This window comes from Pocillopora damicornis, chromosome 3, assembly GCF_964200805.1.
Source record: "Pocillopora damicornis chromosome 3, jaPocDami1.2, whole genome shotgun sequence".
NCBI classification, from domain to species: Eukaryota; Metazoa; Cnidaria; class Anthozoa; order Scleractinia; family Pocilloporidae; genus Pocillopora; species Pocillopora damicornis.
In genome coordinates this window covers 24,116,659-24,130,601 of record NC_142672.1, presented here as the reverse complement: position 1 = coordinate 24,130,601, position 13,943 = coordinate 24,116,659, and the positions used below count along the sequence as shown (strand labels likewise).

The 13,943-nt window shown below is 38.7% G+C and overlaps 1 protein-coding gene across 1 annotated transcript; it reads right to left on the bottom strand.

Moving 5' to 3' along the window:
• Window positions 1-4,194: 4,194 nt before the first annotated feature.
• On the bottom strand, window positions 4,195-10,019 carry LOC149048956 (neogenin-like). Its single transcript, XM_089200568.1, has 4 exons — window positions 8,874-10,019; window positions 7,729-7,783; window positions 6,753-7,052; window positions 4,195-5,879 (listed from the first exon to the last, which is right to left on the bottom strand). The coding sequence occupies exons 1-4, from the start codon at window positions 9,189-9,191 to the stop codon at window positions 5,584-5,586; spliced, it is 969 nt and encodes a 322-aa protein (XP_089056694.1). The 5' UTR covers window positions 9,192-10,019; the 3' UTR covers window positions 4,195-5,583.
• Window positions 10,020-13,943: the final 3,924 nt, after the last annotated feature.

The window sequence follows — 13,943 nt, the reverse complement described above, 5'->3', positions numbered from 1 at the left end:
CCCCATTATAGCAGTTAAGGACAAATCACTTAAAAGCGGAACTATATGTGTGCACTTGTATCGCAGGACAAAACAAGGCTCACAAGACTTGCGCAAAGACTACAAGATATTCTAAAAAACATAAAAAATTCACAAACGTGTAGCCAGAACACTTCAAATGTAGTTCATAACAATTTTTTATCTTCGAGGCAGAACGAGGAAATCAGAATGCACCGAGAAGTGTAACTCACTTTATCATTTGTATTATTTAAAAGTACAGAATTTTAATCCTCTTCTCGGAAAATGCAAAACAGCTATGTGGGTGCGGGGCCGGATGGGTTATTTTCCCAACAGGCTCACGTCAACACGTCCCGCCTTACACTCGCTAGCTTTCACTATGGTTATCTATGGCATTGCACGTGCGGGGCAGTGCGGATCATATGATATATGAAAAGATGTTACTTACTTCTCTCGTCCGTTTTTACCTAGAGGACCTCACTTGACGGACCATTCCCACACTGGTTGTAGGCCCGCACTTTGATTTCGTACCTTCTGTTCACAATTAATCCTGTAAGGTTGAAATGTACGTCGGGAACACTAAACACTTTTCTTTTCTCCCATGCCGGTTGACCTCCTTCTATTATCGAATATTCTATTTCATATCCGAAAATTTCGTCATTTGTCTGATTCGTTGGCACAGCATCCCATGTGATAAAAATGCTCTTGTACGTGTTGTTTACCATCGCGATGTTTTTTGGAGAAGTCCTGGGAACTGAAATATAGGCTAGTTTCGGTTAACAATGAAATATTCGAGAGCAGATCCTCAGTCTTCTTCGTTGATGTTTTGGTGCGCCTGCGATCTTCTCAACACCAGCGGTAAAGATCACTGACGCACTGGAACACTCCCGACTTAGGACCAGCCTATCATATCAAGGGGTCAGAAACATTACACTTGTTAAATTTAAGGCACCTTATCGAATTCGGGCGGGTCCTAAGTTTAGACACGATCTGATGGTCTGATGGGCCTATTTGAAATAAAGGGTTATCCTGTTTTCTTAATGAGGATATATTTGTTAAAGGAACCCCCCAAAAAAATTGATGATATCCTAAAAAGATAATTTCCAACTGCAACCGCTCAATTAGGGACAATATTAGTTCCGATGTTTTCTCCCGAAAAATCAGTTCGAAGTATGTAATGACATTTGCAGGCATGCATACCCTACAATTATCAGCCTACAAATATAACATCAACAATTAACATTCACATGTTGTCATGACTAGAAGCCACAAGTTTGTATAAAGTTGACGATAAACAATTTCTTTATAAGTCTTTGGAGAAGATTTTAGTAACTATTACTGAAAGAAAAACACACTCATCACAAAAGCATTCATATTCATTACGTTATTTTTTATCTAAACAAATTGTCACTCAAGGTAATATTGTCATGGAATTATTATTTTTACTGGGAAACTTTAAATTTTGCTCTCACAATTTGCCCGGAAATTTTAGAAGGAAATTAAAGAGCTTACCTGATCTATCCGAAATGTAACTGTTTTTACCATGGGAAGATAAACACCCGTTAACCTAAAAGGCGTATAGCAAGTACATAATTATATAAATGTGATAATGGTGATGATGAACAGACAAGAGAGATTTCGGAATACAAATCCATAATTTTTTGATAATTTACGGAAGACGGAAATGTTCTACGAAAATGCCTTTCAAAATATCGCAACGGTTACACCTCTCAGTAGGGTTGATTGCATTCATAATAGTAGCATGATTTGCTTCTGGCAGCACTTAGATTCTTCGAAAATTATGCTGAAGTTATGCTGATTTCTCTGAATTACACTTCCCACCATTGCGATCGAGGTTTGGTTGTTCAGCAAATTAGAGACAAAGCAATTTGAACAAAGACAAAACAGTGATTGCCGGTCAGTTTTTAGTAAGGTTCCAATCATGCGTCGTAATATTTCCCCATATCTTGAGCAGTTATGCCCCACTTTTTACTAAGAGGTTCGAGCGTGGTAATTTTATCATCGAGTACGAGTGCATCGTCCGGCAAATCGTTGATAAAAGAGTTGAGCCTTGAGTATATTCTTTCTGCAAGTGCAGGTGACTCTGATCTGAGTATCTGTCGTTTTAGACGGTTTCAAAACCTCTCTCGTGAGATTGAAGCTCCTTGAACAAAATTGACTGTTGCTGAATAATCTTAATTGCCACAGCAGATGCTCGAAGTGAATTCTGAGCGAAATAACGTTACTTTCTCACTTTGTGAAGATCACAGTTTCAGATTATACAGGCAGTGCTAACATTAAGATAAAAGCAAAGGAGTAAGCTCGGATTGCTAAATCAAGCCCATAAAAGAATGCCAACAAATCGACAAAAAGCCTGCTTCACAAGTCAAGTAAAGATGCAAGCACCTCAGTTATTGAAAGTTGAATCATTGATCATAAATAATGAAAGAAAGGGACGGAAGGTAACCATCAAATTTCCCAGTATCTAAAAGGTTATCTCTGAAAGCTGTCCTTGATTTGCGGATTTGTTACCTCATTCACATTAAGTCTTATCCGAACACTTTATATATTAAGTAGTGTTTGTTTATGATGCCGATGCTGAACATCCTATAAAACGCTAAGTTTGCTTTCTTCTAATAATATCAAAATGGTAGAATAAATTTAAAAATCTATCAATCATGAATAAATGAATAAAATCGGGGATCAAGGGAAATGTTCTCATCAAATTGAAGTAGATGGTAGGGTTAGAAATAATGAATCTAAACTGATCGGAGAAGTGACAACTTCCTTAAATGCCTTTTATTACTTGACATGGAACAAACTTTGTTTTATCGATCACATTACTTACCTTCTTTATAATTGTTTTTATCTGCTGGAAAACGAAGCCCTTCGAGTAAGTAAGGAACTTATCTCTGTTGCACAAGTCTTCAAATCCACAATCATTCAGTTCACACAGACGGTTAGCGTTTTCAGACCTGTGGTAGCTGTACGAGACGCAACTTGGTTCATCGTGACAAGCTTGAAGACAGTTGAACCAGTCTGTGCCGTGAAACCGTTTGAAAACATGACTGACGTTTGATACGCGGTTATTTTCTGTGACTAGATGTAATTTTCGTAATGGTGGACATGTTAAAAATACCAGGAAAACGTTAACATAAACAAGGTTTTTTAAGAACAGCATGATTCCAAACATGAAGAGAAGACGGGGTTCTGCCCTCACGAAGGAAGCGATTGAACTCTGGACAAAGTTGCAGTTTGCTCTAATGTTCGTTAAACTCGAGAATGATTGACAAATCGGGCGCGAATTTTTTCTGCAATTTCATCAATGTCTTCACCTGCCATTATTCAAACTCTGACTTGTTTATCGATGAGCTTCATTTGACAAAGAACTTTAATTATTTTGATGAATATAGTTCACAGCATAACACGTAACCCACACAACAACTAAGCTTTAATATTTCTTATCTTAATTAAATCATTCCTTTTAATGTGACCTATTTTTCGAGAAATGCCTCAGAAAACGATTGATGTATTTTGATAATTGCTTGTGCAAAGTTTTCAAAACTGACGACTGTTTAACAATAGCTTCTGACCGGTTAATGGCTACGTTTTGTCACCGCGTACGGTTTTTATTAAAACGATCTATATTGCATATCGCTTTTTGATAAAAATTATTTCATGGTATATCATTCTTAATGAGTATATTGGTTAGGTATTTGAATTTTTTTCTTCTTTATTAAATTTCTTTTGACTTACAGATTAATTTCTGACGCGAGGGTGTTGTGCAGCGGAAATTACCCTGTTTATTGGTAGACCTTAGTAAACATTAATCCTTTAACTCCAAAGATCTGATTGTTAATTCTCCTCTCTAGCTGCTACACACTTCTTTTTAAATAAGTTGTGATAATTTAGTGTTAGATCAAGATAACAACTTCTACCTGATTAATTTTAGTTTTCTTAGAACCTGTTTGCAGGATAATGTTTGGATATGATAAGGAGAAGTTCCATGTTAATCACTTCTGAGAGTTAAAGGGTTAAAGCGATTAATTATTAACCAGACATCTGTGTGTCCTCAACTATAAACCAGGAACTAATTACGTGAGGTATCCAACACAATGACCCGAAAAGGTCTACACAGTAGCAAGAATACACAAAAATACCTTTTATAAACTAGAAACTTCCCAAAAAGTATAAACGTAAATTTTAATATCTAAAGTTTATTGAAACATTACAACTTTAAACTTCTATAGCATAAATAGCACTATGAGTCTTCTTCATCTCTGATATGAGATTAAATTTAAACTCAGTAATCGATGCTATATCTAAGGAAATTTTGGCCGTAGGTTTATAATTAAATCGTCTTTAAATATCTCCAAAAGTACACTGATCCTGGAATTTAAACTAAGCGGTAATTATGTTCTATTTGCTTATTATGTTAAAATTATGCGGGGTGGTTGCTATTTTCCAATTGAATGAGTTTACGAATGAACTCCAAATAATCGATGATTGCATATTTTGTCAAAGTTTCGATTTAAAGCTTCAATAACAAAGGCTTGAGACAAATCGAGACATTTTGAAGTGTCCTATTCCCTCAGAAGAAACGGAAAACAAAAATCACAGACACCACATTTGCACGATCGCAAACAGTCTCGAGAATATATATCTGCCACCAATCAGCGGTACTACTACATGTAAAGACAGGTGCTTAGACTGTCGTTGTACTTTTAAAATATTCAACAAAAGTGTCTAATTAGAAAGTAAACCAGCCATTACTTATAACTAAAGGTAAATCTAATTGATCTCAGTGTTCATTCATTCTAACTGGCCATCGAAACTGTGTGGCAGTGGAGATTCTTTGCTCAGCAAGTTTTCATGGAACAAAACATCTTGGAAACTAACTTGTGGGCGTTTTTGGTGATTTTCGGAAAGGAACTGTCTCGCCTCCGTTTTTTGTAACTTTGGCGCTGTGTACTGATTTATTAGATAGCTAATTGAGATCTTCCAACATTTCATGTTGGGAATGCATGCTTCTTCCATCTGACGTCATCTTGGAGCTCTAAACCGTCATCAATACATCATCTTAGTCATGAATAAAGAAGGTAAATTTCTAAAGCAACTTTCACAGCAAAAAATATGGTGTTCACCCGTTCGGAAAACAATTTGTGAATATTTGAAAACACGGCATTATTCACGCATTTTCTGACATTTTCCGAAAAGAAAATCTAAAGTTTTCCCATTGTTTTCGAGTAGACAAATTGAAGCATGCGTTCCATTATCCAGTAGTTTTCTTTCACAATTAACTCTGGTGCTGATTCGGTGCGGGAGACAATTTTGCGGTTACCAACAGAGTTGACAATGTAAATTAGCCACCGTAAAGAGAGTCCAAAGCCGGCATTTCAAAGGATAACTCTTCGACAGAGCGAATGCGCATTATCAACTCAATTGATAAAACCGAATTATCAAAGTCATGAGGCAAGAACGATTAATGTATATATGGAAAAAGATAAAGCTCGAGTCATGAATTATACGGTAAGTGTTCTCAGAAGCATATATACAAAGGTTTCCGGTGTTCCCTCTTCTTCATCGTCATCCTGCAGGCACCTGAACAGAATCACTGGCCGGTCCATACCCTTTCCTAGTTGACGCCGACACTGTTATTGTGTATCCTGCTTTCAGCTCTATGTTTTTCAACAAAAGCGACCGCTTTGATCCGTCTACTTTTTCACTCATTGCTTTTACTTCTGGCGTTGATTGGTTATAATTCACTCTGTAACTTATGATTTTCCCATCTCGTTTACCATCTGGTACTCTATCCCAACTGACCAATATGTTTGTTGAGTTCTCTCTCTCTGCTTTTAAATTTTGGGGCGCTGCTTTGGGCTCTAAAGAAATATAAATTGAAATAGAATTATCAGAATGTAACGCTGTTGATCAGTCCAGAAGGTAAGCGGGTGAGCAGGCAGGTGATAAGTAATGGTATGATGGTAGATTGATATATTTGTGAGTAGGTAGTTAAGTATTATCGTCATTCGCTCTGACGAAGGGCTAACGCTCAAAACGTCACTTGAAACTCTTAACGGTGGCCAACTCAGTTGATGATATCAAATTACACTGGTAAACTCTCCTACAGACGCAGTACCATAGTTTCTTTGGAAACTTACCCCCTTAATTTACTGGTGAGTAGGCGGGTTGGTCTGTGAGCATGAAGTCGATTTTTAAGTATTTACCTAGATAAGTAGGTTAGTCGTTAGATAAGAAGGTTGATAGGTAGATAGGCGGATGATTAGATAGGGGAAGGGTTTATAAGTGGGTGGGGTGGGGTGGGAAGGAAGCAGAGAGGGACGGTAGATGGGTAGGCGAATTGCACCATATATAAGTAAACAGGGAGAGAGGTGAGTCGGTAGGAACATGAATAGGTAGATAGGTTGGTAGGTAGCTAAGTTGAGACAGGAAGGCAAGTAAATGAATAGATAAGAGGGTAGGTAGACGAAGGAATGTTTAGGTTGGTAGATAGGTTGGAAGGTCGGTAGTTGGGTTCAACTTTTGATTATGTGATGGAACGCAGCCCTTCAGCTAGAGCCATCCTCCTCCCTGCAACACTTGTTTCGAAAGTACATTTACAGAAAGCAGAGAAAAGAAGAAGTAAACATTTAGATAGGAAGGATGGTAGGCAGGTAGCCTGGGGGTAGGTATGCAGTTAAATAGCGAACAGCAACAGAGATTGATACAATGTAAAACAGTATGTCAAAACTTACTGTCTTCGTCTGTCTTTGCTGAAAGCATCGCGCTGGAAGGACCATCCCCACATTGATTGAATGCTAACACTGTTATGTTGTACATTCTGTGTATTTTTAATCCTGTGAGGTTGATGTAAGGCAAGGGAGCTCTAACCACTCTCCTATTAATTTCCTTCTTATCGAACCTTAAGGAGTAGATCACTTTGAATTCTGGGATCAGTTCGAGAGTCTGATTGGTTGGTACAACATCCCACGTGATGAAAAGACTGGTTATCGTCTTGTTCACCTCTTTAACATTTTGAGGCGGAATCGTGGGAACTGAAATAGAGACATAGTTCTATTAGCATTATAATTTCTTAAGTCTAAAGTAAATTACTATCAAGTAAAAAAATGATCTTTGCAGCTGTGCTGGATATTTAAAAACTCGTTTAGAAACGGAAGCCTGCTAAATACAGGTTTCAACGGAATTCAAACCTGCACCTCTCAGGTTCTAGTTGGATGCTAAAATATGCCTCGCTTCATTTGTGTGGCTTTGGTGTTTAGTTGATAGTAGCGGCCCAACTATCCTACAAACTTACCACGTAGTCTTCTAACTTTGCAAGTGGTTTATTGGGCCGGCAACCGATAGAAAGAGCGATTTATTGCTTTAACAAAAATGAGAAAATTTTTAATTGTCTATGAGTTTATCGGAGCGATATATTTTGACCAATCAGGGCGCCTGTAGTTTTTAAGCTATTTCATAATTGACGGTGTTTTTACACAGCCTTCCCTTTATGCGCTGCGGTCATATTTCCGAAAAGGTAATGAAGGTGTCAGTCTTCAAAAACCGTTTGCTTCGGATTCGTAATAGGTCTGGAAAATGAGGCTGGTTTAATCAGATCAAACATAAAGTTAAAACTAGCTTTTAGCAGTAATCAACCAACAACTCACTATTTTTCTAGCCTTCAATTCTGTAAATTGCATGGCGAGTTTTTAAGAGAATTAAATTGGTCACCTGAGTCATTCAATGCGCAGATGTTTTCCTTCTGTGAAGCGGCACACTCGTCAGGCTGCGGGATATAAGTTTTAGATTAAAAGAACATCGAAAATTAGACATAGGTGAGATAAAGCTTTTCAAATAACGTTTGTACAAAACTACGTTTTAATAACCAATGTTTAATTTCAAGCCGATAATTATGCAAATAACTTTTTGAGTAATCTCCAATGTATGCGGCTCCTCTTCAAATGATTTAGCTTAGCGTGTGACTGAGCCTTCAGTAATGGTAATTTTAAAAAAATATCCAGATGATTGACAAGAATATGTTCGCTAAAAAGTCTTTGTTTATCAGCTTTGTAAAAAAAGACTTCTTCAGAGAATATCGAAACAAAAAATTGAAAATAAATTCTGGTTTTTCTATACACAAAATTGGATAAGAATATTTAGAGCTTAACGCAAAGGCAAGGCAAATTGACACCTGGATATCGTTTGAACATTTTTGAACAAATGATAATTAACATGACTAAGACAAGGCATGTGAAAAAGCCGATATATTCTATTAGCTAACGCTTCCGACAGCAGTGATAAACAATTTAGGCAAACTTTCAAACAGAAAACTCAAGAGCAAAAGCACCGAGCGGACGTATTTCTCTGCATTTCTCTGTTTTATTAACATTGGTTTAACTGATCGAATAAAACTTAAGCCAGCAAATAATGAAATTAATGGATAGATTGAAGAAGGAAAGGGTGTCTATAAAACGTCTTAGATTTAAAACGCTTCCTGGAGAAAATAAAGGGGATTTTTGTTTGGAAGAAGCGTATTAAAAGTGCATGGAAATTAGCAGAAAGACAAACATGTTTGCACTCCTAAAATGAAGAATTAAAAGAGGAAGTCTTTATTTCTGGTAGAAAAAACCGAAGTAGATGGAAAATAGGTTTCGTGTTTGAGATACCCATGATCCCATGAGCTTTCGTAGAATGTGAAATTATTTTGACCAACAAACAGAAATGTCCCCGGCTTTAGCTGCCTCACAGAAAATAGAATTCAAGATAAATAAAATTAAACCTGTGACTATACTTGCTGGCTAAAATTAAAGCTAGTTTGAGCTGCGAACTGCAACAAATGACGTCGACTACTACATCAGAATTACAACTTTACTCACTTTACTCGTCCTTATCTGCTGAAACACAAATCCTGGGGAGTAAAAGATAGACCCTTCTCTGTCGCAAAAGTCTTCAACTCCACAGTCATTCAATTCACACAGACCGTTGGCTTCTGCCGATCTCTGGTAGTTGTACGAGATGCACCTTGGATCATCATGACAGGTTTGTAGACAGTTGAACCAGTCTGTTGCAGTAAAGGCTTGAAAAACACGGTCGGTTAAAACGTGGTCGTTCTGTGTGATGGGCTGAATTGCAAATATCAGTTTGTGCTGAGCAAAAACCAAAACCAACTTGAGAAATACCAAGTATTTGAGCATGACGATATGAATGATATTCTTGGGGGGAAATCTCTTCTCACGTTATAATGACAGAGAGCATCAGATATTTAGGGAATTACCATAAGTGACAGCTCTTAAAAGCTCAAATTAATTGGCCAATGTCTATTTTCTGAAGTCAACTCATTTTGTTTACGTTTTAACGCTTCTAAATATTATTTTTCATTCCCCTTCAAATAATTCACTCTCGTCTCCAGAAACTTAATAGACCGCAAAGATATGGGTATCGTAAATTAAAATTTAAGCAAGGTAAAATCGTAGCAGGTGATCTCCAAATTTTCTATTTTAAAAAAAAATTGCTCAAACGCAAAGACAAGTGACACATATAAATAATTGCTTTCACCTCTTTCAGAATTTAAGCCGAACTTTTGTTATCGAAAGCGCATTTGCACTTCAAGTCCGACCATATTTTACGATAGGAAATAAATTACGAACGCCTTCACTGGAATTCATCCACACTGATGAGATAACAAAATCATTGGAAAAGCTTGATTCTTGCGGACGTGACAAAATAGCGTCTGCTCAGATCGCATACCTCATGATTTCCGCTTTGACACTCCCATATCATAGGGTTTACCCCGCAAGTGGGCAAGGTTTAATGAATATTGTGGTTGATTGACTACCCGTTCGAGCAGTTTAGGCTCAATTTGCCCGCTTCGAACCCGCGATGTGGAAAAATGCTTGAACGAATAAAGGTTCTGCGGGAGTTTGGCACAAAAAGGTGACCAACACTTCCATATAAACAGGCAACAAAGTTGTCCCCTGAAATATGATAACTTCAACCTAAGTTCATGCACTGCGAAGATGATTTTTTTATGTCTCATGATCAACTGTGAGGATAAGTTGAATGAAATGCATAGCTACTTGGTACCACTTGTAACTACATTACTACTCTGTGATTTGCATTGGAAATAGAGTTTGTTTTGAAAATTAAAAGTAATGCGAGGGGAATTTAAAGGGTTCTTTGTAATAAAACAAATAGAAAAGCCTTGACTGTGCTCTGTAATGATGAAAAGAACGCAGGATGCGGTTAGAGCACGAAAGAAGTGTAGTGAGGAACACGAGACGTGGTCGAGTGTTTCTCCCCACTTCTCGAATGTTTCACAACAAAACATGGAACAGTTAGGGCTTCTCTATTTGTTATTTATTATACATTTCTAAGATCAAATGACTAAATATCTTTATTGCGCCTTTAATCTTTTCTATTTCCTTTTTTTGTTTATGCTGCTCCTTTTCTCTCTTAGTTCCCCCTGGCCCCCTCCCACCTTTCGTTTCTTCCATTCATTCTAGAGGGGATACGAGAGACCGAAAAGTGGGAAGTGGGATACTCGAGAGAGAGGGCACGAATTAACAACGTTATATTTTTTTGACAGCGAAATTACTGTCAGGGATCTACCCTTTGGAAAGGAAGGAAATGATACAATTTTCACATATTTCGGCCTTCGGAAATGATTTTTATTTATGGTTGAATCATGACTATTCGATGAAAAGACGTATTGACGACGAAATTATGATGTCAGCCAAGATTCAACCTCGTTCTGCGGGTCCTCTCTCTTCCGCCCTCTCTCTTGAGGGAACGATGTCGCCAAATATTTTAAGGACTTAGAACTAGTGATTAAGCGTAGTCATTTTGGGTTCTGGTCACTGGTGGACATTCGTGGTCACTCGTAGTTACTCGCAGTCACTTGTAGTCACTCTTTGTCATTCGTGGTCACTCGTGGTCACTCGTGGTCACTCGCGATCACTCGTGTGTTCGTTTAGAAATACAACGAGGTCTTGCTTATTGATTTTCACATCGTAGTTGTGAAGTATTTGACAAGTATTTGAATGCGTGACGAAAGCGTGAGTAAGGGTCACCAAGCTTAGATGAGAAATCTTTGACCAAATGTTAATTAGTTGCCTGCAATAAACTTGGCTTACTTCTTGCACTTGAGCGCTGTGCCACTAAATCTTAATCAGACTCCAAAAGGAAGTGTTTCAATGTTTTTTCCTGAGTGGATGCGTGTGCGACAGAGATGAGGTACTTATCTACTCATCCGGCTTTGTTTTTCAACAGATAAGAAAAATTAAGGTAAGTATTAATTGGTTGCATGTTCATTTCAATTGCGGTAAAGTTGGGCGCCTCTATTATGATGAAGCAACAAAGAATTTCAGGGAAGGAAAACTGCAATAGGAAATGAAAGTCCTGAGTTTGGATGCGTAGATGTATGTGAGGCATTAAAAGTAAACTTACATTTTATCCCAGCTAAGACACATGTTATTGCGGTGGCACAATGCCGTATCCTCTTGTCTCTGCTTTCCTTGTGATTCAGTCTTTTAGTTTTCAAAATCCCTATTACAATATTCGAATATTAATATCAGTAGTTTAGGGATGTGCATTGTCTATTTGAGAAGAAAAGCAAAAGGAAGGGCAAATAAAATAAAATAAAGCGCTCAAAAATTAAAATAAAAACGCAAGCGGTCTCTTCTATTAAAATTTTTGACAAAACTTTAAGTAAAACAGCAATGGTTTCTTTCGATTTCGTATATTGGCTGAAGATGACTTCTCTGTGATTATAAAACGTATTTCTTGAACTCAAGTGAACAAAGCCTTTTCATTTAATCGATCGACAGTTGTCCAAAGATGATTTGAATGTCCAACACACTGGAGTAAGCATTCAGGAAAAGAAAGAAAATAATTATTCTTAACTTTTCAATCTTAGCGCAACCATGGATCTGTCTTTACCAACATGTCTGATCTTATTTACGTGACTGGGACTGGGGTCTAATGGCGGACACACGCACCGTCATTAGGCTCTTCGTATTTCTTATTCTTCTAGCCCATCTAGCGGAGCCTAGGTTCACCAGCTTGATCTACAGGACGGCTAAAGATACTAACCTGCCAGTCGGACCATCTCTCAAACTGGAACTGGTTAAATTTCGCCGGAAACATCGAGTTAAGTTCGCTGTTCAGAAGACTACTAAACATGGGCCTGTTATGATATGTCTGCCCGAAGCAGCGTTTGTCCTGCGGCCCGTCGGACTAGAAAACATCATTAGAAGTGGTGACGTTCACCCTCTACCTGGACCCTGTTTAATTCAAGACCAGCAAAGGACTTCTGACCGAACCCGACCAACAATTGCGTATTCTCCTTCGGCTTTGCGTAATTTGGCTGCCTCTATTAATAGCGTCTCTTTGTGTCCTGAATTAAAACACCGACTCCAAGACCTGGGCATTCTACGCTTTCGGAATACCTTCACTCAAAAACACATGCCGATTCCTGTGATTTCAAGACCCTGTCAATCCAGGAATATTTACAACTCAAGATCAAGAAATTTAAATAATTGTGTCTCCATCTTTACTGGTGATTATGTTAATTCTCGTAGCTGTCCTTTTGTTCCGCGAACAATAGGAGAGGACGCACGATCGATTCCGGTCAGGATCACACCTCGCAGCGCAGTGCGTGGACCCAGTAAACCAGTAAATCGTCAACGAGCAGTGAAAGTAATCAATTTAACTAAGATTACTTCTCAAAAACGCCCCAATTACAGCTTCCCAAGTTTCTACATGGCAAATGCTCGATCGGTCAGGGACAAACTGGACGAGTTGACTGCTCAGCTTTTAACGTTTCACATGGATATTGCAATTATTACGGAGACTTGGCTGCATGACTACATCGATAATAACATCCTTACCATTCCAGGTTACAACATCGCGAGACGTGACCGCCACAACCGAATAGGGGGTGGCGTGTGCGCGTTCGTGTCTTCAGAGATACCTTTCAAGCGTAGATCTGACTTGGAGTCTCCAGAACACGAGTGTTTGTGGCTATGGTTACGCCCTCACCGTCTACCACGCCCACTATCTGGTATTATATGTGGGGTGGTGTATTTTCCTGTGGCCTCTGCGCAAGTGCAGCGAGATCGCACAATGTACATCATAGAAACACTAGACTCCGTAAAGACTTCTTATCCAGACTGTGGTGTAGTGTTATTGGGCGATTTTAACACCCAGGACATCTCAGACATGTTAGCCAATCATAACCTAAAACAAGTAGTTATCAGACCCACTCGGGGCAATAGCATACTAGACCTTATTTTAACGGATTTTAGTGAATACTATAGCGAACCAATTGTCAGTGCGCAATTAGGGTCTTCGGACCATGGCTCTGTTCACTGGAATCCGCTTTCAATGAACCAACTAAACCCGCTGTGCGTTGAAAAGAAAAGGATCCCGATGCGTCGCTTTCCTCAGTCGGCAATAAGCGCTTTTGGGAGGTGGGCGTGTTCACACCGTTGGTTCAGTGATTTAGAAGTAGACGGTGACTCACCATCAGTTGACTCTCTCACTGACTCGTTTACTAAGGATCTTTCATCAGCCAGCGATATCTACTTTCCGTCCAAATACGTGAAGATTCATCCAATGGACAAGCCTTGGATGTCACCTGAGATTAAGGCTCTCATATTAGAGCGCCAACGTGCCTATCTAAATGGCCCGGAGGAGAAATGGCGTCGCCTTAGAAATAAGGTCAGAGAGGTTATCACCCGCCGGAAATGCGAGTTCTATAAAAACAAAGTTAATAACCTCAAGAGCACTGACCCGAGGAAATGGTGGAGTATGGTGAATAAGCTTGCAGGGAAGGCTAGCAGCCCTAACGAACTCAGTTATACTGACGAGGAAGGCAGAATTATCTCTGGCGCGACTCTCGCATCACGCCTTAATGAGTTTTTTGTATCTGTAATATCTGACATTAA

Bases quoted from the DNA above. Each gene is read 5' to 3' on its own strand.
- LOC149048956 (XM_089200568.1), bottom strand. From the start codon at position 9,191: ATGCTCAAATACTTGGTATTTCTCAAGTTGGTTTTGGTTTTTGCTCAG. The intron at 7,053-7,728 runs GTGACCAATTTA...TCTCTATTTCAG, and splicing joins CTGCGCATTGAATGACTCAG to TTCCCACGATTCCGCCTCAA. The intron at 5,880-6,752 runs GTAAGTTTTGAC...ATATTTCTTTAG, and splicing joins AGCAAAGACAGACGAAGACA to AGCCCAAAGCAGCGCCCCAA.